The sequence below is a fragment of the Triturus cristatus genome, chromosome 8 (assembly GCF_964204655.1).
Source record: "Triturus cristatus chromosome 8, aTriCri1.1, whole genome shotgun sequence".
Taxonomy (NCBI): domain Eukaryota; kingdom Metazoa; phylum Chordata; class Amphibia; order Caudata; family Salamandridae; genus Triturus; species Triturus cristatus.
The window spans coordinates 1,480,678,828-1,480,700,741 of NC_140591.1; the positions used below are offsets into that span (position 1 = coordinate 1,480,678,828).

A 21,914-nucleotide genomic window follows, 5' to 3' on the forward strand; every position below is an offset into this window, starting at 1 on the left:
TCAAGTGATTATGGTTGACAGAGGTAGCAATGAAAGGAGTCTACAGATGAGGTTTCCCAAACTTTTCAATGAGAAATTGGGTAAACTACCTGAGTTTCAGCACAAAATAAAAATCAGACTTGGAGCCAAACCCGTGGTACACAAGACACGTTCAGTACCTTTTCATTTGAGAGAGACACTCAAGGAAGAGTTAGATAAACTCTGTGAAATAGGGGTCATACAACCCGTTGAGGCCACTGAATGGCTTGCGCCCTTAGTTTTAGCATCCAAGGGTAATGGGAAAGGTATTCGCCTATGTGTGGATCTACGCTCCTTAAATGAAAATATTTGGGTGGAGAGATTCCCTCTCCCCAATATAAATGAGATGATAAGCACCATGGGCAAGGCATCTTATTTTTCAGTTATCGATCTGTCTAGGGCTTATCACCAAGTAGAGCTGCATCCCGAGTCGAGACCATTGACGGCATTCACGTCACCGTTTGGGGCGTTTATGTTTGTGAGAATGCCTTTCGGTCTCGCCTCAGCAGCCTCAGTGTTTCAGAAAATAATGCAGCAGGTACTGAGTGGGGTAAAGAACACACTCGGTTTCCAAGATGACATCCTGATGTATGGGGACACAGAGGAAGCACATGATGCCACCCTTCATGCAGTGTGTCACAGATTAACTGAGGCAGGATTAACAGTACAACTGGACAAGTGCAGAATAAAGGTAACATCTGTTGACTGCCTGGGGCACACCATCACCAAAGAGGGGTTCAGGCCCAAGCATAGTTTAATCCAAGCTGTCAGTGAGGCCCCACACCCAACCAACAAGGAGGAGCTCAAATCCTTTTTGGGCTTAGTGGAGTACATGTCCAAATTTGTCAGGAACTTTGCTGATTTATGTGTGGGCCTACGTGAGCTGCTGAAGAAGAATACAGCATTTGTGTGGGAAGAAGAACACAGAAGGATGGTTGAAGTGATAAAAAGGTGCATATTGGAATCTCCAGCATTGGGATCTTTTGAGCCCAAAAAGAGAACCATTTTGACCACCGATGCCTCTAACAAAGGGTTGGGTGCCATGTTGTCCCAAAAAGGTGACGGGGAAGAAAGAGTGATAGCGTTTGCCTCCCGTACCTTGTGTGAGGCAGAACGCAATTACTCGGTCATCGAGAGGGAGGCATTAGCATGTTTTTGGGCGGTACATCACTTCAAATTCTTTTTGTGGGGTAACAAATTTACCATTCACACAGACCACAAACCACTTACATTCATGTTTTCGCCCAAACAAGCACAAAGTATGTCCCCTAGGATAAGCAAGTGGGTGCTAGGGCTGGAAAACTTTAGTTTCAAAATGGAGTACTTACCGGGGCCAGAAAATGTGATTGCAGATTGCTTGTCAAGGTTACCAATCAAAGGCAATCACAGTGAGGAAGTGTTAGACGTACCCATCTGTGTGGTGCATCTCCCTTCACTGACTGATGCAGAATGGAACAAGGCCATGGAGGAAGACAAGGCCATGGGTATGTTAAAAGAACTCATTGTCAAGGGTTGGCCGGACAAATTATCGGAGGTCCCTGACATAATTAAAGATTTCTGGGAAGTCAGATTCGAACTGTCTATCATAGCTGGTCGCTTGCAAAGGGGGGAAAAAATTGTCCCACCGGAAGGACTGAGAAAAAGGGTTATAGATCTGGCCCATGAAGGGCATTTGGCAGGAGCCTCACAAAGAACAAAGTGAGGAGTTGATTTTGGTTCCCCAGAATGGATTCAGAGGTGGAGAGAGCAGTAAAGGAGTGTATCAGTTGTGCGAGAAGTGACAAGAGCAAAGTTATCCACTGTGCTCCCTTGGCCCCTATCAATGTACCCATGTCTCCGTGGACTAAACTTGCTATGGACATAGTGGTTCCCATGGACATACTGGGGACACAGAAAAGGTTTATGTTTGTATTGTGGATTACACTTCCCATTGGGTTAATTTTAAATTCACAGCGTCCACCACAACTTCAAATCTCATTGCGTTTCTAAAAACATCTTTGTGTATGAAGGCATCCCGGCTACCTTGGTAACGGACAATGGAGTGCAGTTCGTCTCTGATAACATGAGAGAGTTTTTGGAAGAACATAATATAAAACATGAGAGGACTGCTCTCTATTGTCCAAAAGCCAATGGATTGGTGGAGAGGGTGAATCGGATGATCAAGGAGCAGATACAACTGGCCACCACCAATGGGTTGAATGTGGAGGAAGAGTTGAGAGAAGCCTTATGGGCATATCACACCACGCCCAATGGGGTAACAGGAATATCCCCGTTTGTGTTTTTCTGAGGAAGGGAACCCAGCACCAAGATGAACCCAAAGTGGTTGGGGGGAGGAAAAAGAGTTGTACCAGACCTAGGTCGAGTGGAGAGACGTCTAGAGTCTCATCAACAGAAGTACAAAGCTTGGTACGATGGGAAACATGGAGCTAAAGAGGTGGAGATAAAACCCAACTCCCAAGTGTGTGTTAAGAAACCGGGTAGGGTGCAACCGGGAACGAGCAAATTCGGAGCACCTCAAAGAGTGGAAAGCACAAGCAAGAGTGTGGTTCGTCTGGACAACGGACAGACATGGAGCAAAGACAGAGTTGTAAACACTGAGTGAACCCACGTGTTTCCCAATGTTTGTAATCCCTGCAAGGGGAGATGTGTTATAATCTCATTGTCATTGTATAGTTGGTATGTCCCAACACCCCTTCCCCAACCAGTAAGTGGTATGATCCGAGGGAGCTCACCTTAGAATGTTCAGGTGAGCTCCAGGCAGTTTGAGAGCGGATGGTCACGAATAAAGACTCTTTACTTCATCTGGCGTGTGAGCTTTATTACAACAATATGTTATTCACCAAACTACGCTCCTGTGGTGGGATTTTATTCTTCAATTTGAGGTCCTGTGTTTCCAGGAGACTTGGTCCAAGGAAGCGATCCATCTGAATGGGTATAGGACCTACCATACCCCAGCAGTTGATGGTCGGAGAGGAAGGGCTAAGGGTGGTCTATGCACGTATATATCGAGTAGCATGAGCATAAAGGATATAATGATGCTTGCCAGTGATGATTATTCCCAACTAGTTAGATTGGATCTAGATACAACATGTTCCATAGTTTTGGTTAACTTTTACAACAATATTCCCCCTGGAAAAGTGGGAACTGTTGTTTAAAAACATGTCACAATCGCTGAGATTAATGGGTAAAAGCAAAACAAAAGACATAATGTTAATACTGGCAGGGAATTTCAACTGCATGTTATGTGAGAATGCTGGGGACAATTTATGCGGAGCTTTAAGAGAAGGAGCATGCTCATCTCACTTTAGGCATACTGCCTTGGGAGAGCATCTAAATTAACTTATTTTTAGTTTTGATTTTGGATTTGTAAATGAATTATGCCCAATTCCAGCCCCTTTGCCTTGGACATTCAACGGTAGGGGACTTTGTTCCACCATTAATTATGTCTTAATATCAAGTAACCGCGCAAATAGTTTACACTCCTTCCATGTCTCAGAGAACTCACTTAGTGACCATTTCCCCTTTGTCTGGTTATTACACTACCCTCTAGCAAAACTCTTAGACGTAATACTAATAATGATCAGTTGCTAGAAAATATAGCCATTGGGAGTATTAGTGTTCGAGTTTGGTGAACAATCGGGCAAGGTGCTGGCTAAACGACTCCAGCAACGAGCTATGGCTAACCGCATTACCAAGATTCAGGATACTCATGGTAATATCCAAGATACTCCAGAATCTGTCCTATCTGTTTTTTCTGAGTTCTACACATCCCTTTATACGGAAGAAAATGAGGACCCAAATGCAGACTATGATATCAGTACCTTTTTAACAGAACTTAACACTCTCAGAGTAACAGACCAACAGAATATGATTTTGGCGGCACCCATAGAATGGGATGAGGTGGAAATTGCACTGAATTCATTGGCTAATGGTAAGGCTGCAGGCCCGGACGGAATTCCTTTGGAATTTTATAAAGTATTCCGGTCCGAGATCCATCTGGATTTTTTGAAGATACTCAGAGAGGCACAATTAGTCCAGATTCCAGAATCCTGGCGGTACACAACCATCATTCTTTTTAAGAAGAAGGATAAGCCAGAGCTTGATCCTGCATCATTTCGCCCGATATCACTAATTAACACTGACAATAAAGTATTTGCAAAAATCTTGGCAACAAGGTTAGCGTTAGTGATATCACCATTAGTTTCCATTCGCCAACATGGATTCATCCCAGGTAGGGACACGGCAGACCATGTCCGTCGTGTTATAGCACTATTAGACTGGGCCCAGGCCACGGGATCCCCCCTCGGTGCAATCCTGCTGGACGCCGAAAAGGCGTTTGACAGGGTTGCCTGGCGGTTTCTCTGGCGGGTTCTGCATTGGAAGGGGGTTTGTGCTAACTTTTTTCATGCTTTGCAATCACTATATATAACACCTCGGGCAACCCTATCTATATCTGGAAAGGTTTCAAGCTCTTTTGCAATCAGCAGGGGTACTAGACAAGGTTGCCCCTGCTCGCCCCTGCTGTTTGCCCTGTATATAGATCCATTTTTGAGCAAACTTGAACTTTGCCCGAATATAGCCCCTGTTAGGATTAATACATTCGAATTCAAAGTCCTAGCATATGCGGATGATATTATAGTGTTAACTAGGGATGTCTCCGCTTCATTTTGAGCAATTAAATAGGTTGCTAAACACTATGGCCAGTACTCTGGCTATAAACTTAATGCTCAGAAAACCCAGGTGGTCCAAACAGCTGCGATGGGCCCTTCTAATGCGCCGGTGGTTCAAAGTGCACGCTACTTAGGGATAGAAATAACAGCTGCGATTGATAGACTGCCCGATATGAACATTCTGCCCATTATAGATAAAGCCAGTTTTACATTACGCAGATTAGATAACTTACATTTATCTTTGTTTGGAAGACGTAATGTCTTAAAGATGATGATACTCCCAACATTTTTATATGTATTTAGGACTATCCCATTGGAATTTGCCCAGTCAAGCCTTGCCCGTGCAGAGAGATGCTGCAGTAGGTTTTTATGGGGCTATCGTTAGCCGCGCAGGGCAGCAAAATGGATGCAGCTACCATTGGAAAGGGGCGGGCGGTCGGTTCCCAACCTGCTGCTATATAGTTGGACAGCGCTGATTCAACACTTTGCTGTTCCACTGTTTGGGGACAGAGCAAATCTTCCACCATGCCGTGCACCATCTATCTTTGAGATAAGTCGTGGACAGGCTGCCAAGGGGATATTAATGTCAGTCCTTGAACCTAGTTACTACAAAAAAAACAAATTCAAAGTTATTATCTCTATGTATTCAGTATGGAGGAAGGTTCGGCGCAGATGGTTAATTTCTAGTATTAATTTCTATACCTCCTTGTCAGCAGCCAGATTGCTTCCCTGTATTTTCCAAGACAACGTTACAATACGGTGGCGGGCACAAGGTATCAAGACAGTAGGGGATCTGGCTTATGAGGGAAGTATGGCTACCTTTTCTTTTTTAAAAGACAAGTTTACATTAGATCTCACGAATTCTTTAAATATCTACAGGTTCGAAGCTATCTTGGTAAACTTCTGCACAACACCCCAACTTTATTTTGTAGGATTACACTTATGGATTTAATTTTGAAAAATTCACGAATTGGGCCAATTTATAGAAATCTAATGTCAGCTCTACCTGACGATATATTGATATACAAAACTAAATGGGAAGCCAAGCTCTGTAAGCCTGATATTGATATTGTCCAAGCTTTAGAACTTTCTAGCAAAGTTTTAATTTCGGGGAGCTTTCGCTCACAAAGTTATATGGCCCTATACGATCTTTATTATACCCCAGCCAAAATATGTAAATGGGGAGGCAGGGCGGGCCACATCTGCCCTAGATGTGGTTTAATAGCAGCTAATGATGTCCACATGTTCTTCACTTGCCCCAAACTGGCCCGGTTTCTCCAAGATGTACAAACATTAATTAATACAAGTCTTAAAATTCCCTTGGTTTTGTCAGCAGAATTGGTGATATTGGGGTGTGAGACTGATAAATCAATGGATAGAGCGAGTCACATTACTGCTTTAATATTCATCGCAATGTCGCAAATAAGACTATGTATTACATCGGAATGGATAAGCCCTGCCGCCCCAACTTTCGCGAACTGGAGAGCAAGGATCTTAGCCCTCCATAATTTGGAGTTAGCTGTGTTTATGAGGGGGGGCAGGAGAAGACGGGAAAGGGGCACACAAATATGGGCCCCATTTACACAATGGATGGAAAGCTAAATGCTATAACAATTGGGCTGTGGTAAGCCAGTTCTTATGTCTACTACTGTTATTATCTGTATTATTTGTAGTAATTGTATGGTTTTTTCGTGTGGCAGTGAGATCCATGGGCTCGTTTTATTCTGAGTGTGGTTAGGTATGTCTAGATGACATATAGGAAATGATGGCTGTAATAGATGTAACAGATGTCAAAGTTAATGTCAAACAAAAAAAAAAAGTTATGTGTTATGTTTTTGTTTCCAAGCTGAAATAAAAAAAAATCTTTTTTTTAAAAAAAGGGAGTATTAACGGGTACTCCCTCCGTTGGGCTATGGTAGATCAGGCTGCGCTGATTAAAATCGTGGTGGATAGATGTAAAACACACATAGAGATATGCCTAAATGAAACAGCTGCCCCTGATAACATTTTAGCTTCCTTTATGGTAATAACCACCGTAATAAGAGAGTCTCTTATTAGGCATAAAAAGAACAACGGATCCCAGAATGGGTGTTTTGACTCGAGGTGTACCCAAGCATATTCTCAGTTAAAAAAAGAGCTGCATAAAATCCAGAGGAATATGCTGGAAGTAAGTTTGGCTAGAGGGGCATATAAACAAGCAATAAGGTATAGAAAAGTCACATTGAAGAAGGAGGCATGGGAGGCATTACATTCGGCCTCAGTAGCTAGAGACAGTGTGGCATTCTGGAAGGCAATTAGGGCACCATTTTTAACTAAGGAGGTTGGCCCGTCTATCAAGATAGCCATAACTGAGGAACAGTGGATCAAATACTTTGCTCAAGTATACAAGGGCGAGGGAAATTCCGATACAATGGATATCCAAGTTCAGGGGGCTCATGGCTTAAATTATCTTTTAAACTATAAAGAACTAGTGTTCACCTTAGAGGAAGTGGAGCGGGCCCTACATGCAAGTCAAGGTGGCAAGGCGCCTGGACCGGACGGGGTCCCTGTAGACCTGTTCAAATCAAATATTCCTTTATGGGGGCTCCTACTGGTACAGATGCTTAACGCCAGTTGTAGCACTGATTTTTTTACCCACTTGGGTAAAGTCTACTATCGTGCCCATTTTTAAGAAGGGGGACAGACGAGACCCAGGATGCTATAGGCCAATTTTCCTGCTGGACGCCATAACGAAGGTAGTGGGTAGAATTGTATTGGACCGCCTTCAGGATTGGGCTGATGAGAACTCTGTCCTGTCCGATCTACAATATGGCTTCCGGACAAGCGTGGGGATCGTAGAGCAGGGCCTAAATTTGTCACTCTTGGTGGGGAAGTACACTAGGGCTAAGAAAGGGAACCTGTTTTTAGCATTTGTGGACCTCACAGATGCATTTGACTGTGTGATCCACATTAAACTATGGTCAATATTAGAAGATATGGGGGTTGATGTAAATATTATTTATTTTCTTAAATGTTTTTTATAGTGATGCCAAGGCACACGTGCGCCGTGGTCTGAAGGGTGAGCGCTCAGCTGCTTTTCCGATTAGGAGCGGAGTTGGGCAGGGTTGTGTCCTGGCCCCGTTCCTTTTTAGCTTGTATATAAATGGACTGGGGGAGGTTCTCCTTAAAGACAACCAAGACTTCCCCCTAGTAGCTGGTCGCCCTGTCCCTGCATACTTGTATGCAGACAACGCGGTGTTGATTTCTCGCACACAAGTAGGCCTACAGAGAGTTTTGGACAGTTTTTCCCTTTTTATGAAAGACCTAAGTTTAAGGGTAAACTCATCCAAAACTTTTATCATGCGTTTTGGTAATGGCATAAAGAAACAAAAGGATATGTATGTGGCTAGACAAAAGACTAGGGTTACAAAGAAATTCTCATACTTGGGCATTCTTTTTGCCCACAACGATACTTGGATACAAGCAGTTTCAGCAAAGAAACTGGTACTCCTACACCCTACATCTGCTCTTACCGTTTTTGCCAGAAAACTAGGCAAAAAAACCCCAGAGGAGCTCATCAAAATTTACAAGGCTAAGTGCATTTCAGCGGCAGTTTACGGGAGTGGGGTCTGGGGGTTTGCTGATCTGCTTCCAATTCAGAGAGTAGAGAACTCCTTCCTAAGATGCATTCTTTCTGTCCCGAGTGGTATCTCAGCATGCATTTGTCACGCAGAGTTAGGACTCTCCTTTATCTCTGATGTAATTAAGCTTGAGCCTGTGCTATTATGGCACAGGCTCTGGACTAAAGAAGAGGCCAAACTGAACAGAGATATCCTTTCAGATATTTTGAATCTGGAAGGTTTCATGAGGATACTATGGCTAAGATAGGTTTATAACTTTTTAAAAGATCTTGGCCATTTAGAGTATTTTACAAATCCTACTACCATTAGGGCAACAACAAGGAAGGAATTAAGAAATCCTGTTCCTGGATACCATTAGAATGTCATCTAAGATTTTAAAACCCACAGTCCTGCGTAATCAGTTGGTCTTAACTACTTTTAATATTCAAACCTATTTAATTTTTGTACCTGGTGTCTATGATACATTTGTATTAACTCGTTTCAGACTGGGGGTCTTCCATAGACTAGTTACTTTTCCCATAATGAATGATTGGTCTCAAGACCTCCAGCGATGCCCCTGTGATAATACCTCCCCACAATCCATTTTCATGTCATTCTTTTTTTGTAGGTTTTATTCTGCTGCAAAGAGCCTGCTCTTAGTACCTATCTTGAAACAGTTAGGCTACGCCAATGTCGTCCTGCCCTTTTGGCTTTACAATGTTTAGATAATGAGCATAGTGTTTTTAGGATAACAATTTTCTTGAAAATACATGCACACTTAATTGTTTTTAATGAGATGAGGGCTTTTTGTAAGTTTAATACAGTTTTTAACATAATCAATGAAATTATTAATGTATCACTCATGTGAATTTCTTTCTTAATGTAAGAATTGTTTGTATGTATATTGTAATTTTGTGCTTTTATGATTGTTTGTCCAATCAATCGAATAAAACCTTCTTTGACTTGACCTGACTTGACGTTCCTCCCACTGCGGAGTGCTTTGCCGCCTCTTTCCTTGTCCTCGCCGGGTTTTCCTGAGTGGTCCGTTACTCCTTGACTCAGTGTGGCAGGTGGTTGTCCCTGGTCTGGGACCTGTGACAAAAAGGATACCGCTGTTGAAATCGATTCAGATGTGCCAGGCTCCGTGGAAGGTCCTGTCTTTGATAGTTGCATAGCATTGGGCTGAACCAGTACTCTGTTTGCTGATGTATCCTTATCTGAAGCAACACTTTCTTCTGACGATGTTGTGGTCTTTTTGTGGTCAAAACTTCTACGGGAGTATATCTCTGCCCATGTGTATACTTCGTTTAGTTTATAGTCTGTTGTTTTTTTTATATGTTCGTAGTTTTCCCTCCTGAAGTTCTTTGCCATACTTATCCAATTTTTGATTTAGATCTTCCAAAATGTTTTGCCACTGTTGAGTGTCCATTCTTGTTTCAATTTCACTCTTAAGGCTGTTGATTTCTTCCTCAATGTCATTTATAGTTTTTGATAACTCCTCAATAATCAGTAATATGAGGTCCAGAGAACATGTGTTTAGAATGGAGTACCATTTATCCATAATGACGCTTACACACAAACTGACAGCGTGTGTCTCGCTGCTGCACCAGCATTATAAAAGAAGTCATTTGACAAGCAGGATAAAATTGTTTACACAGGAGTGCACTCCCAAACCCATAACTCACATTCTTAATTTACACCCGTTATGGGTGGGAAGATTGAGTAGAACAGAAGAGACAGTTTGTTCTCAATTAACCTTGAGATTGAGGGCCTGTACTCTTCCATTTCCACTTCAGAAGAGCATAACATAAGCTCATGTGTGCCTTTAAATTAGCTGGTAGCATGGGCTCAAAGACCACAACTGTCATTAAATGCATTGTCATAAATTTAGCAGCTGCGGCCCGTGCAGGCAAGAGCGGGGGGGAGTTTGGGGAGGGAGGGGGATTTTACAAGTGAAAATTAAATAATTAATTTTACCTTGCTGTCTTCTGTGGAAATCCCCCTGATCCAGCCCCACCGCTCTTACATGCACGGGGCCGCAGCTGGAATTTAGGACATAGGAAGACTTTGGAGTGGGAGTTTGGGGGTTTTAAAAGTAGAAACCGGGGGTGAGTTCGAGTCAGTTGGAGAATTTCAGACCGGTCTCAATCCTGCCCTATTTTCCTCAAATAGCGGAAAAAGTGGTCATTATGCAACTAACTGCCCACATAAACCGACACAGCTGGCTGCACCCTACGCAATCTGGTATCTGAAAGAAACACGTTAGTTAGATTCCTCACCTTCGAATATCCCCAGGCGTCAGACTGGATCCGGAAGATTTTTCGTCAGCAATACCCCTTGCGCGTCGCTAGGCGTCGTCTGCGGCTCCGCGTCCGTCGTTGGCGTCATGCGCCGGAATGACGTCGTCGGAGTACTTAGACGCCGCCCTCGCGCGCTGACGTCAGTTCTTCTTTTTTCCGCGCCAGTAAGCGCCGATCCGGGAGAGCTACTCCTGTTAGTCTTTTTTGACTAAACCTTTTTGATCCTTGTCAATCGACATCTGGTGCCAGTAGGATGCCTGGATTCAAGGCTTGCGATGATTGCCATCGACTGATGTCGGTGACCGATCACCACCGCCGGTGCCTCTACTGCCTAGGCCCCGACCACGACGCGGAGTCGTGTCCCGATTGCCAGGCGTTGACTTCGAAGGCTAGGCGGGAGCTTCTTGAGCTTCGCCACTCTGCTCCGCGCCCTGCGCGAACCCGGTCCAGGAGGAGGTCCAAGGATCGGTCTCGGAGCCGCAGCCGACGCCATCATCGGTCGTCGGGCTCCGAGTCGTCGGGTAAGTCCAAACACTCTAAGAAGTCCAAGAGACGGCATCGCTCTTCGGACTCCCCTCGCCGGTCGGAGCCGCAGGCGCCGCGCAAGTCCCCATACCCTCCGGTCCCTGGGACTGACGCGACGCCGGCGGAGGTCAGTGCCTTCCTCTCGGCCATGAGGAACCTGGCTCCGCCGTCGACGCCCGCTGGCGCGCCTTCGCGCCCCGCGGACCCGACTGGGCTACCTTGCCTGCCGGCGGCTCCGGCGCCGTTGACTGCTCCGGCCTCGACGCCGCAAGCGCCCGAGGGACCCGTTCCCGAGTCCCCGCCGACGCCGGTCGACCTCGTCACGCCTCCTCTGCCGGCGTCGACACCGGTACCACCTCCGACGCCGACTCCGCTCGACGTCGAGCCCCAGTTCAGCCCCGCTCCGGGCCCGGCGCCGATACGGCGTCGATGGACGCCGCGTTCGGCGCCGCTGGAGACGCATTTTGTCTATCGCCCGGCTCCGATCCTTCCTCCTGTATACCAGGAATCGGATGATGGGGACAACTGGGAGGGATCCGAGGATCCTATGGCCGCTCAGGCTCAAATGTCACAGGACTGGGCAGATGAACTGGGGGAGGCCAGTGGTCTGGATACCTCTCCGGACACTGGATTCATCTCTCCTCCGACTGTGGCATCGGAGGAGGGTGCTGCTTTCTCTGTGGTGCTGCGCAAGGCGGCCGCAGCCCTTGGGCTCGAGCTACCTGCCGTGGCTGTGAGGACTAACGTCCTCCCTGAGGTGCTTCAGTCTGCAGCAAGCTCCACTGAGCCTCTGCTGCAATTCAATGAGGCCCTCATTTACGTTCTGCAGGGCACCTGGTCCAAGCCCTCCACAGTTCCTCCTGTGGACAGGAACATCGCCAGGCGCCACCGCCCTGCTCCGGGCGACCCCAGTTTTCTGTCCCAACACCCTACCCCCGAGAGCCTGGTTTTCCAGACCTCTACCTCCCAATCCTCCTTCCCGACCGCTCCGCCGGACCGGGATTCCAAGAGACTGGAACAGTTTGGCAAGAAGCTGTTCTCCTCCCTTAGTTTGGGCCTGCGGTCTTTGAACACCGCCTGTCTCTTGGACCGTTATTCCCACTCTCAGTGGGATGCGGTGGAGGACGTGCTGCCCCTGTGTCCGGAGGAGGTCCGGACACGACTTACCCAGGCTCGATGGGAGGGATGCAGCGCGACATGCTATCCGATGTGGGCTTGACACTACGGACTCGCTGGGTAGGGCAATTTCTACCACAGTGGCGCTTAGACGTCACGCCTGGCTGCGGTCCACGTCATTTTCGGGCGATGTCCAGAGCACTCTCATGGACATGCCCTTCGATGGCACTCGCCTTTTTGGCGAGAAAGCGGACAGTGCGCTGAATCGCTTTAAGGACTCCCGGGCTACGGCCAAGTCCTTGGGCCTCTCGGCCCCGCGATCGCAAACTTCCGCCCCTTTCGTGGCCAAGGAAGGGGTGCCTCCTCACGTACGCCTAGCCACCAGCCGCAGAACCAACTTGCTCGCGGACGTGGTTTCCGCCGAGGCGGTTCTGGAGGACGACGAGGTCAGCCCACATCCACCCCGGCAGCATCCGCCTCAAAGCCTTCCTAGTCCGAGCTTTCAGGCCCATTCCACGCCAGTGGGCGGCAGAGTTCGCCATCACCTGCTCCACTGGCGGTCCATCACATCGGACAGGTGGGTGCTGCAAATCGTCCGAAGGGGCTACTCCCTCCCCTTCGAGACGACCCCTCCAGCCATGCCACCGCAGCACCACCGTATCTCGGGGGGATCATTTGAATCTTCTCCACGAGGAAGTTTCGGCCCTCTTGGCCAAGGGGGCCGTCGAGCGCGTTCCGAGCCCAGAAGTAGGTCGTGGTTGTTATTCCCACTACTTTCTGGTTCCCAAGAAGGGCAAAGGAGGCCTACGCCCTATCTTGGACGTCCGGAACGTCAATGCCTTCCTCCGGAAGGAAAGGTTCAAGATGTTAACTTTGGCTCAGGTTCTAGCTGCCCTAGACCCTGGAGACTGGATGGTAGCGTTGGACTTGCAGGACGCATATTTCCACATCCCCGTCCTGCCGGCCCACCGGCGTTACCTGCGGTTCACGGTGGACCAAGAGCACTTTCAGTTTACTGTGCTCCCCTTCGGCCTCACCAGTGCCCCTCGGGTGTTCACGAAAGTGATGGCGGTGGTCGCAGATCAGGGGTTCCAGTCTTCCCCTATCTCGACGACTGGTTGTTGAAGGCGGGCTCGCCCCAGACAGTCGTCTCCCACCTCCAGACTACGGCAGATCTCCTGCATTTGCTGGGATTTTCCATCAACGTGCCGAAGTCACACTTGAGTCCCTCTCAGAAGCTCCTCTTCATCGGAGCGGTTCTCGATTCGGCGCAGTTCCGGGTCTATCCGCCGGAACAGCGGGTCCGGGATATACAGGCCCGGATTCCCATCTTTCGGCCTCTATCCTGGGTTTCGGTCAGGCTAGTGTTGCGGCTTCTGGGGCTGATGGCCTCCTGCATCCTACTAGTGCATCACGCCAGGCGGCGCATGTGGGCTCTGCAGTGGGACCTGAAGTTTCAGTGGGCCCAGCATCATGGCAACCTGTCCGACCATGTCTTGATCTCGGAGGGCACTGCACAGCAGTTGCAGTGGTGGCTCACGGACCGCGATTGGGTCAAGGGCAAGAGCCTCTCCCTTCCCCAACCGGAGCATGTCGTAGTGACGGATGCGTCCCTCCTGGGATGGGGTGGCCATATGGGAGAGGCGGAGATCAGAGGCCTCTGGTCTCCGGCGGAGTCTAGTCTCCACATCAACCTGTTGGAGTTGAGAGCGATCCGACTTGCACTGAAAGCCTTCCTTCCCTCTGTCAGGGGAAGTGTCGTGCAGGTGTTCACGGACAACACCACCGCCATGTGGTATTGCAACAAACAGGGCGGGTGGGGTCGTGGACCCTTTGTCAGGAGGCTCTGCGCCTCTGGACGTGGCTGGAACACCAGGGCGTCACCCTAGTGGTTCAACATCTGGCGGGCTCTCTGAACGCCAGAGCAGACGAACTCAGCCGCCGGTGCATGATGGATCACGAATGGCGTCTGAACTCCGAAGTGGCGCAAGGTCTCTTTCAGCAGTGGGGAGAGCCTTGGTTAGATCTATTCGCCACTGAAGAGAACGCGCAATGTCAGCAGTTCTGCGCGTTGGAATTGCCAAGGCGGCACTCGCTCGGCGACGCTTTTCGTCACGAGTGGAGTTGCGGTCTGTTGTACGCCTTTCCGCCTATACCACTTCTGCACAGAGTGCTGAAGAAGATCAGGCACGACCGGGCCCAAGTCATCTTGGTGGCTCCGGATTGGGCACGAAGGTACTGGTATCCCGAGCTACTCAGTATGTTGACCGATCCTCCGATACGTCTGCCCCTTCGGGAGGATCTTCTGTCGCAGCAGCAGGGGACGGTCCTCCACCCGAACTTGTCCAGCCTCCACCTCCATGCGTGGAGATTGAGCGGCGGCAGTTGATGCCATTTGACTTGCCTCCTGAAGTCTGTGATATCATTCTGGCAGCCAGGCGTCCCTCCACAAAGACGGTATACGCCTGCCGGTGGAACAAATTTGTGGCATGGTGCACAGCAAAGGCTGTGGATCCCGTTTCCGCCCCTCTTTCTGAGGTTCCACTGTTTCTTCTTTCTTTGGCCCGGCAGGGCTCTGCCCTGGGCACCCTGAAAGGTTATCTTGCTGCCATCTCTGCCTTCTTGCGGCTTCCTGATCAGCCTTCTCTTTTCAAGTCCCCTGTAGTTACGCGCTTTCTAAAAGGCATTACTCACACGTTCCCTCCTGTCCCTTTTGTAATGCCTCAGTGGGACTTGAATCTTGTTCTCACATTTCTAATGTGTGCTCCCTTTGAGCCTCTTCATCATTGTCCTCTTCGTCTGCTGACGCTTAAGACTGCTTTTCTGGTAGCCATCACCTCGCCTAGACGGGTGAGTGAGCTCCAGGCTTTATCTTCGAAGCCTCCTTTTCTCTCTGTTCATCCGGACAAGGTTGTCCTTCGGCCTCGTCCCTCCTTTCTTCCGAAAGTGGTGACTCCATTTCATCTTGGGCAGTCTGTCACCTTGCCCACCTTCTTTCCGCCTCCGCATCCTTCCAAAGAGGAAGAGAGGCTCCACCGTCTGGACCCAAAACGTGCGCTCTCCTTTTATTTGGACCGCACAAAGCAGTTCCGGGTGGACGACCAACTTTTCGTTGGATACGTGGGTGCTAAGAAGGGGAAAGCTGTGCACAAACGGACCATCTCTCGGTGGGTCGTTTTGTGCATCAAAATTTGTTACTCCTTGGCAAAAAAGGACCCTCCTGTTGGGCTGCGCGCCCATTCTACTCGGGCCACAGCGGCTACTACTGCTTTGGGACGGGGTGTCCCTTTGCAGGACATCTGTCAGGCGGCGACGTGGGCTTCGCTACACACGTTTGCCAGACATTATTGTCTTGACAGCCAAGTCCGGAGGGATGGCTTCTTTGGCCGTTCTGTCCTCCAGGACTTTCTGGTGTGATCTTGGTTCGCAGACCCACCACCGGGTATGGTATTGCTTGGGTATCTATTCTAAGGTGAGGAATCTAACTAACGTGTTTCTTTCAGATGAACAAGTTACTTACCTTCGGTAACGATGTATCTGTAAGAAACATTAGTTAGTTAGATTCCTCACCGACCCACCCATCCTCCCCGTTCTGCGAACTGACATCTAGGGTTAAGGTTGTCCTTTTCAGGCCCCTAGATTTCTTTTTGGCACCAGTGTCGGTCTCTTGCATGGCTCTGCGTTCCTGGCGCGGAAAGCTATGTACAAGAACTGACGTCCGCGCGCGAGGGCGGCGTCTAAGTACTCCGACGTCATTCCGGCGCACGACGCCAACGACGGACGCGGAGCCGCAGACGACGCCTAGCGACGCGCAAGGGGTATTACTGACGAAAAATCTTCCGAATCCAGTCTGACGCCTGGGGATTTTCTAAGGTGAGGAATCTAACTAACTAATGTTTCTTACAGATACATCGTTACCGAAGGTAAGTAACTTGTTCTTTAGGGCCATGTATTCTACAGAGTCGGCACTGCTCCTGTCAACGGAAACTATTCGTAGACAGGTAGATGAGGGCCAGACAGCTCTGGTCCTCCTAGACCTCAGTGCCGCCTTTGACACTGTGTCCCATCCACTGCTCCTACCATGTCTTAGGGAAGGTGGGTTGGATAAATTGGCCCTAGAATGGGTGGGGTCTTTTTTACAAGACCGGAGCTTTCAGGTGTCTCAACGTCCGCACTATTCCAAAAGCATTGCACTGGCCCAAGGGGTCCCACAGGGCTCTATACTAAGTCACACTCTCTTTAATCTTAATATCGCCTCATTGGCGGAGGTTATCAAAAAGTATGGTATCAGTGTCGTGTCATACGCTGATGACACGCAACTGGTTGTCTCACTGTCACAATCCTCGGACGATGCAGCCACCAATTTCTCTACTTGTCTAACTTGGATGATAAGTAACTGTCTAAAATTAAACGGCAGTAAAACCGAGGACCTAGTGGTGGGAAAAGCTCCATCCATCTGGTCCTCGGCATGGTGGCCACAGACACTGGGCCCTACGCCCGCCCCTAGCAAACAGGTCAAGAACTTGGGGATGTGGCTTGACTCGAAGCTCTCCTTTGAGGGTCATGCTAGAATGGTGGCTGGGAAATGCTTCTGAATCTTGAAAGGGCTGCGGAAGACCTTAGTCGTGCTTCCTGTAGCAGCTAGGAAAACCATAGTCCACGCGTTGGTAACTTCACACCTAGACTATGGTAATGCTTTATACCTGGGAGTTTAGCAACATATGTCTACACAGACTTCAGTGCATTCAGAACGCAGCGGCTCACCTTGTTCTGATGCTGCCCAGGAGATCCTCCTCGAGGAATGCCCTCTCCACTCTTCATTGGCTACCACTCAGGGAGAGAATTCTTTTCAAAGCCCTATGTATTAGTCACCATATCCTGCAGGGGAAGGGGCCTAAATACCTACACAATCTTCTTACGCCTTATATTCCGACCCGACATCTGAGATCATCTGGAAGGGGTCGGGTGACAATTCCTAGGGCCAAAAGAGCGAGAATGGGAGCTAGCTCTTTTAGCTATTTGGCCTCTAAACATTGGAACCCACTCCCTCTTTTTCTGCAAAATGAACCATCGGAGCTACTCTTTCGGAAGAGGCTGAAAACTTGGCTCGTCCGCGTATAGGCACTTCAGGACACTGATTCCAACAATTGCTCTTGTGACGAGGCTGTGCCACAGTGCGGGGACACACTAGTTAGTGTAACCAGGCGCTTTACAAACTTGCTTATTATTATTTATTCAGACAGGGTGTCATAGTTGGTGATCTTGAAGTGATTGAGCGCTGTGAGTCCTGGAGAGCAATATCTACCATGGGCTCACACACTTGTCACTAGTAAATTGTTAAGTTTTACAGTATAGAGCTTGTCTGTGTTATATAAAACCCTCAAATAAATAAATAATTAAGCCCTGAAAGGTTTACAGAAATGTTATATACTTGATTTAAAAAAAAGCAAGACCTACATGTAACGGGTAGCATTGATTATTTCTTGTCTAATTCCTGGTATGTATTTATACACTGCACAAGGCCCAAGCCTACTGGAGGCAGCAGCTGGCAGTCACAGTGCTGCTCTTTACAAATGGGTAGCGTGATAAAGTGGCCTTCAACTGGAATTTGAGAAATTGCGATGTGGCTTTAGAGATGGGGGACGGGGGTGTCAGTTTGCAAACTTCTCTCACCCCATCCAAGGATAAGTACATTGCTAACTTTTAAAAGGTCATTCAGAGAGGTTTGTGATTTCATCAAAACACTCCTCACATTTACCATAAGGTATTAAAGATGGCAGAAAAACAGTGTGTGGTTAAGGCCTCTTGAATTAAACAAAATAAGATGTGTAACACCTATTTCCACAGGTGAACGAGAGATAGGAACAGAAGGAAAGTTACTGCTGTTGGCCCGGGAAGATGGGAAACTCCAAGGTGTGAGTCTTCAGAGCAGACAACCAGTAAGTAGTCTACTATTCTCTGGTCTTACTTATCCTTTAATAAATTTACTTTGGGTTCTGAAATTTTTGTTTTTCAAATTTAACATAGTTTCTTATCACTAGATCTGGGAAATGTACATACTCTGTCTGTGATACACTCCCTTTTCACTGTTGTTCCGTTTAATGCATCTTACTGAGCACCTAAAAGTGACTTGTCAATGCATTGCAACTCTGTACTAATCTCTTGTATAATCTATACATGTAGGTCCATACATGCAGTTACCGGCTCTCTGCTGTTGCATGTGCTTTTCTGTCTCGTTCCAAACTTTAGTTTGAGCTTTAGCCATTATGTATCTGCTTGTTCCACTGTTGCCATATTGTGTTTGATGCTTGCCAGGTTATCGGGTGACAGCAGGGGGCACAACATTGTAATACCGCAGAAAGATTTCTAGCAGGTTGGAACTCTTTAAACTAATTAAATGAACCATGCTATTGCGAGGTGGAGTTTATCACACCAGAGAACCTCTGTGAGTTCTTAAGTTGTGCTCCACCTTTCTTTGTTCTGTTCATCAGCAAAGCCCAATCGTAGCAAGAGGGGTGCATCCTCTTCCTCTCAAGCAAAGACATAATTGGTGGAGGTGGCAGTGCAAATGCACTCCAAGAGCACAGCCTGTTCCTGTACCCGTGAGGGGGAAAAGCCTCCCACGGTCTTCCATTTCTGGAGTCACTTGCATATTCTCATCTTTGGAACAGTGGAACCTCTGTTTTAAAGATGTGTGGTGTGTAAATTTCATAGTAACATGGTGATTGTCAGTGTCCACCTGTGACACTGTGCACATAGGAGCAAAAGATACTGTTCCTCTAGGCTACTGTTTCCCAAACTGTGGGACGCGAGCAGCTGTTGGGTCGCAATCTGATTTTTGCTGGGTTGGAAAAGCCTGAGCAATCAATAGAGGCCTTAAAAATCCGTGTTTATCTTGTTACATTTGTGTTGCTTCAATGACGGAGTAGTTCAAACACAACAAGGGAAACCCTCAGATGCCTAAGGACCAAGGGTAGTCAGAGGTTATACAGAACAGCGGTCCCTAAGTGCTATACAAAATAAGTCATACTCTGGGTATACAATTAATGTCCAGTAAAAGTAGTACTCAATCAGTAATATATTCAAACAGAAGATAAAAACAAGTTTGAAGGGTAACAACTCCCCTTATTTGTGTGGGTATGGCATCAGCGGGCTTTTTTAAGACGTGCAACAAATTTGTGCCAAAAGAAATTACATAACATAACAGTGTCATACTTAATATTCCAACATCACTTCTGCAGCTAAGGAACCAATTAAACCTAGACAAGCGGGACAGAATGATTCAGTCGACTACATTTCGATCCTCTGTCAATGTGGGATCATCATCAGGGCAACTAATAGTTTGCATGAACCCATATTACATATACATCAAAGTTAAAAACCTCAGTGTAATTCTGGGCAAGGATTGGTCCAATAAAGCGAGCTGATAATAAACAACCTTTCTAAGGGAAAAGGACGACGCCCCGATTGGGAGTATGAACCAGCAACACTTCCAAGGCCTAGAATAGGAGCCGGTCTCAAAGGACACAGAGTGCAGACAAGTGTGTGTTGCTAGAAGTCCCAATCTAGAACTTCTGCTGATAAAAAGAAACATTATTGGTGCTTCATGATTTGTGTAGTAGGACCTTGTATAGAGGTAAACAAAAATCCAAACTGATCTGATCTGAACTTTCTCCTCTTTAAGCCCACCAAAGGTGAGGGACAAAGGAAAGATATATTCCAGGATTGGAGACAAACTTAAAAGGCAGAAGTTTGGTTGGCTCAGGTTGGAAAGCCAAATCAAAACATGTCAGAGAATGTATGAAGGAGGGCAGCCTGTATTTGGGAGTTCTCTGGTTGGGTTAAAAAGGGAATTGTATTGATTTTTTGCAGAAAACATCTAAAATATTACAGCTCTCATCAGAAAAGGCTGTATAGGTGGATTTGCATTGTACAGTAATAGCTAGAAAGTCACAATGCTTTGTACAAGAGGAGGTGTTTACATCAGATAATTGCAGCACAGGAAAGAGGGAGTTCAAAAGAAAAAGGGTGGGCACAAGGCAGAGATGGAAAGTACAAGTCTTGCATGAATACATTTTTCGACACATGAAAAGATGAAAGTGAGGAGCAACAACAACAGCTTAGAGGAGGACACGGGTGGAGGGCAGATTTCCCCAGGGGAAGTGCTGTCATAAAATGATGCAGTGTTGTTTAAAGAGATGGATCTTCACTTTTCAGAAGTAGAGTAGGGATAGAGCCTACAGGATATGGACCAGGATGGAGTTTCAAACCCTCGTACATTGCAGGAGAAGGCCATGTCGCTAGTCTTCTACTGCCTGCACTGGTTTCAAGCTGGGTGATGGAGTTGCATGACCCATTGGAGATCGTAATCTTGGAAGCCATGTAAAATGGGGTCCTTGAGGTGACTTCATTGTAGACCGTGCAAGAGATTTGGAATGTGAAGCAGGCTGGCAGAGAAAGCAAGTACTATTCTACGGGTAGGTTGCACTAAACCTTACGGTAGGGATCCGCTGCAATGGAACCCAGAGTGTGGACGTGGACATTCACTTCTCTATGGGGCTGGACATAAGGATGATAAGTGAGTCTCTAAAGGTATTGAGAAGGTTGTGACTAAATTCCCTTGAAGAAAAGTCCTCTTTATAGTTAATTGACCCTAGTCTTTACTCTGTAGGCCAGCTGGGCTACAGACTTCATGCTTTCTGGGCAATCACAGTTCTTTGAGACATCTTAAACAATGTTTCTGTACTAAACTAACCATTGAGGGACATTGAACCTCACCCTGTGTGTGTGAACTGCTCCTGTTATGTGCATCTGTTTGGATCCATATTGTTATGATTTACATTATGACCTGACAGCAAGAAAGATTATTTTGATATGCTGGTTGGATAGTTGTGTGCCTGCATTCTTTGGTTGTGGCAATAGCACCAATCATCATGCACTCTATGTTGTGTAGCAATATATATATAAAAAATGCAAAAATAAAGGTTTAAAAAAACTATGCATTGTGTAGGCAGTCGAGGCTCTGGACTACTTCTCTTCTTGCAATAGCAACCCAACTGCTCAGCTGATAATGTCTCCACATGTGAAAGCTTCAGGAGTTCATCCAGGAGTCCAGGCTTGTCCCCAGCATTAGGAGGAGAACTGCAGCAGAGTAGATGTTTTGTTGCTGGAAGTGGGTTACTGTGAGCTGTTCCCCTTGTGGTTGTCCAAACGATATACTTAATACTGGAACCTTAGAAAACACCACCAGCAACATGGAACACATGATCTCCAAACTCCTCATCGCCACCAACTACACCCTGAGGGACACCCTCATCTACAGCGCTCTTGGACCATGAGTCAACTTCAGCAGCACCATAGCGGACTTCATCTCTCCCCTCAAAAGAAAATCCCTGACTTCAACACCTTCACCCTACTCTGCGACACACAACCCAACATGAACTAACCTCCTCGAGGACTTGACCAACCTCTGACTCAGCCAGCAAGTAGAAGGCCCAATACATTCCGCCGGACGTTTTTGCATTTGAGTTTTGGACCTATTCCTGTTGCAGGCATGAGGCCTGTGTGGTTTTCTACAGATTCCAGAGCTTTTCAACACAGAAATGTGAGGAAACCTGCTTTTTTATACAAAGTTCGAGCTTTGCAAGGGCTTCTGAGTAAAAAAAAAAAAGCCTGGTGAGAGCTAC

The 21,914-nt window shown here is 47.2% G+C and overlaps 1 protein-coding gene across 1 annotated transcript in view; it reads left to right on the plus strand.

Moving 5' to 3' along the window:
- PAAF1 (proteasomal ATPase associated factor 1) overlaps positions 1 to 21,914 on the plus strand; it is a 153,328-nt gene that overhangs the window by 73,412 nt on the left and 58,002 nt on the right. Inside the window, exon 8 of the mRNA XM_085623322.1 lies at positions 18,076 to 18,167. Within this exon, the coding sequence (XP_085479448.1) occupies positions 18,076 to 18,167 (92 nt within the window). The remainder of the gene's footprint in view (positions 1 to 18,075; positions 18,168 to 21,914) is intronic.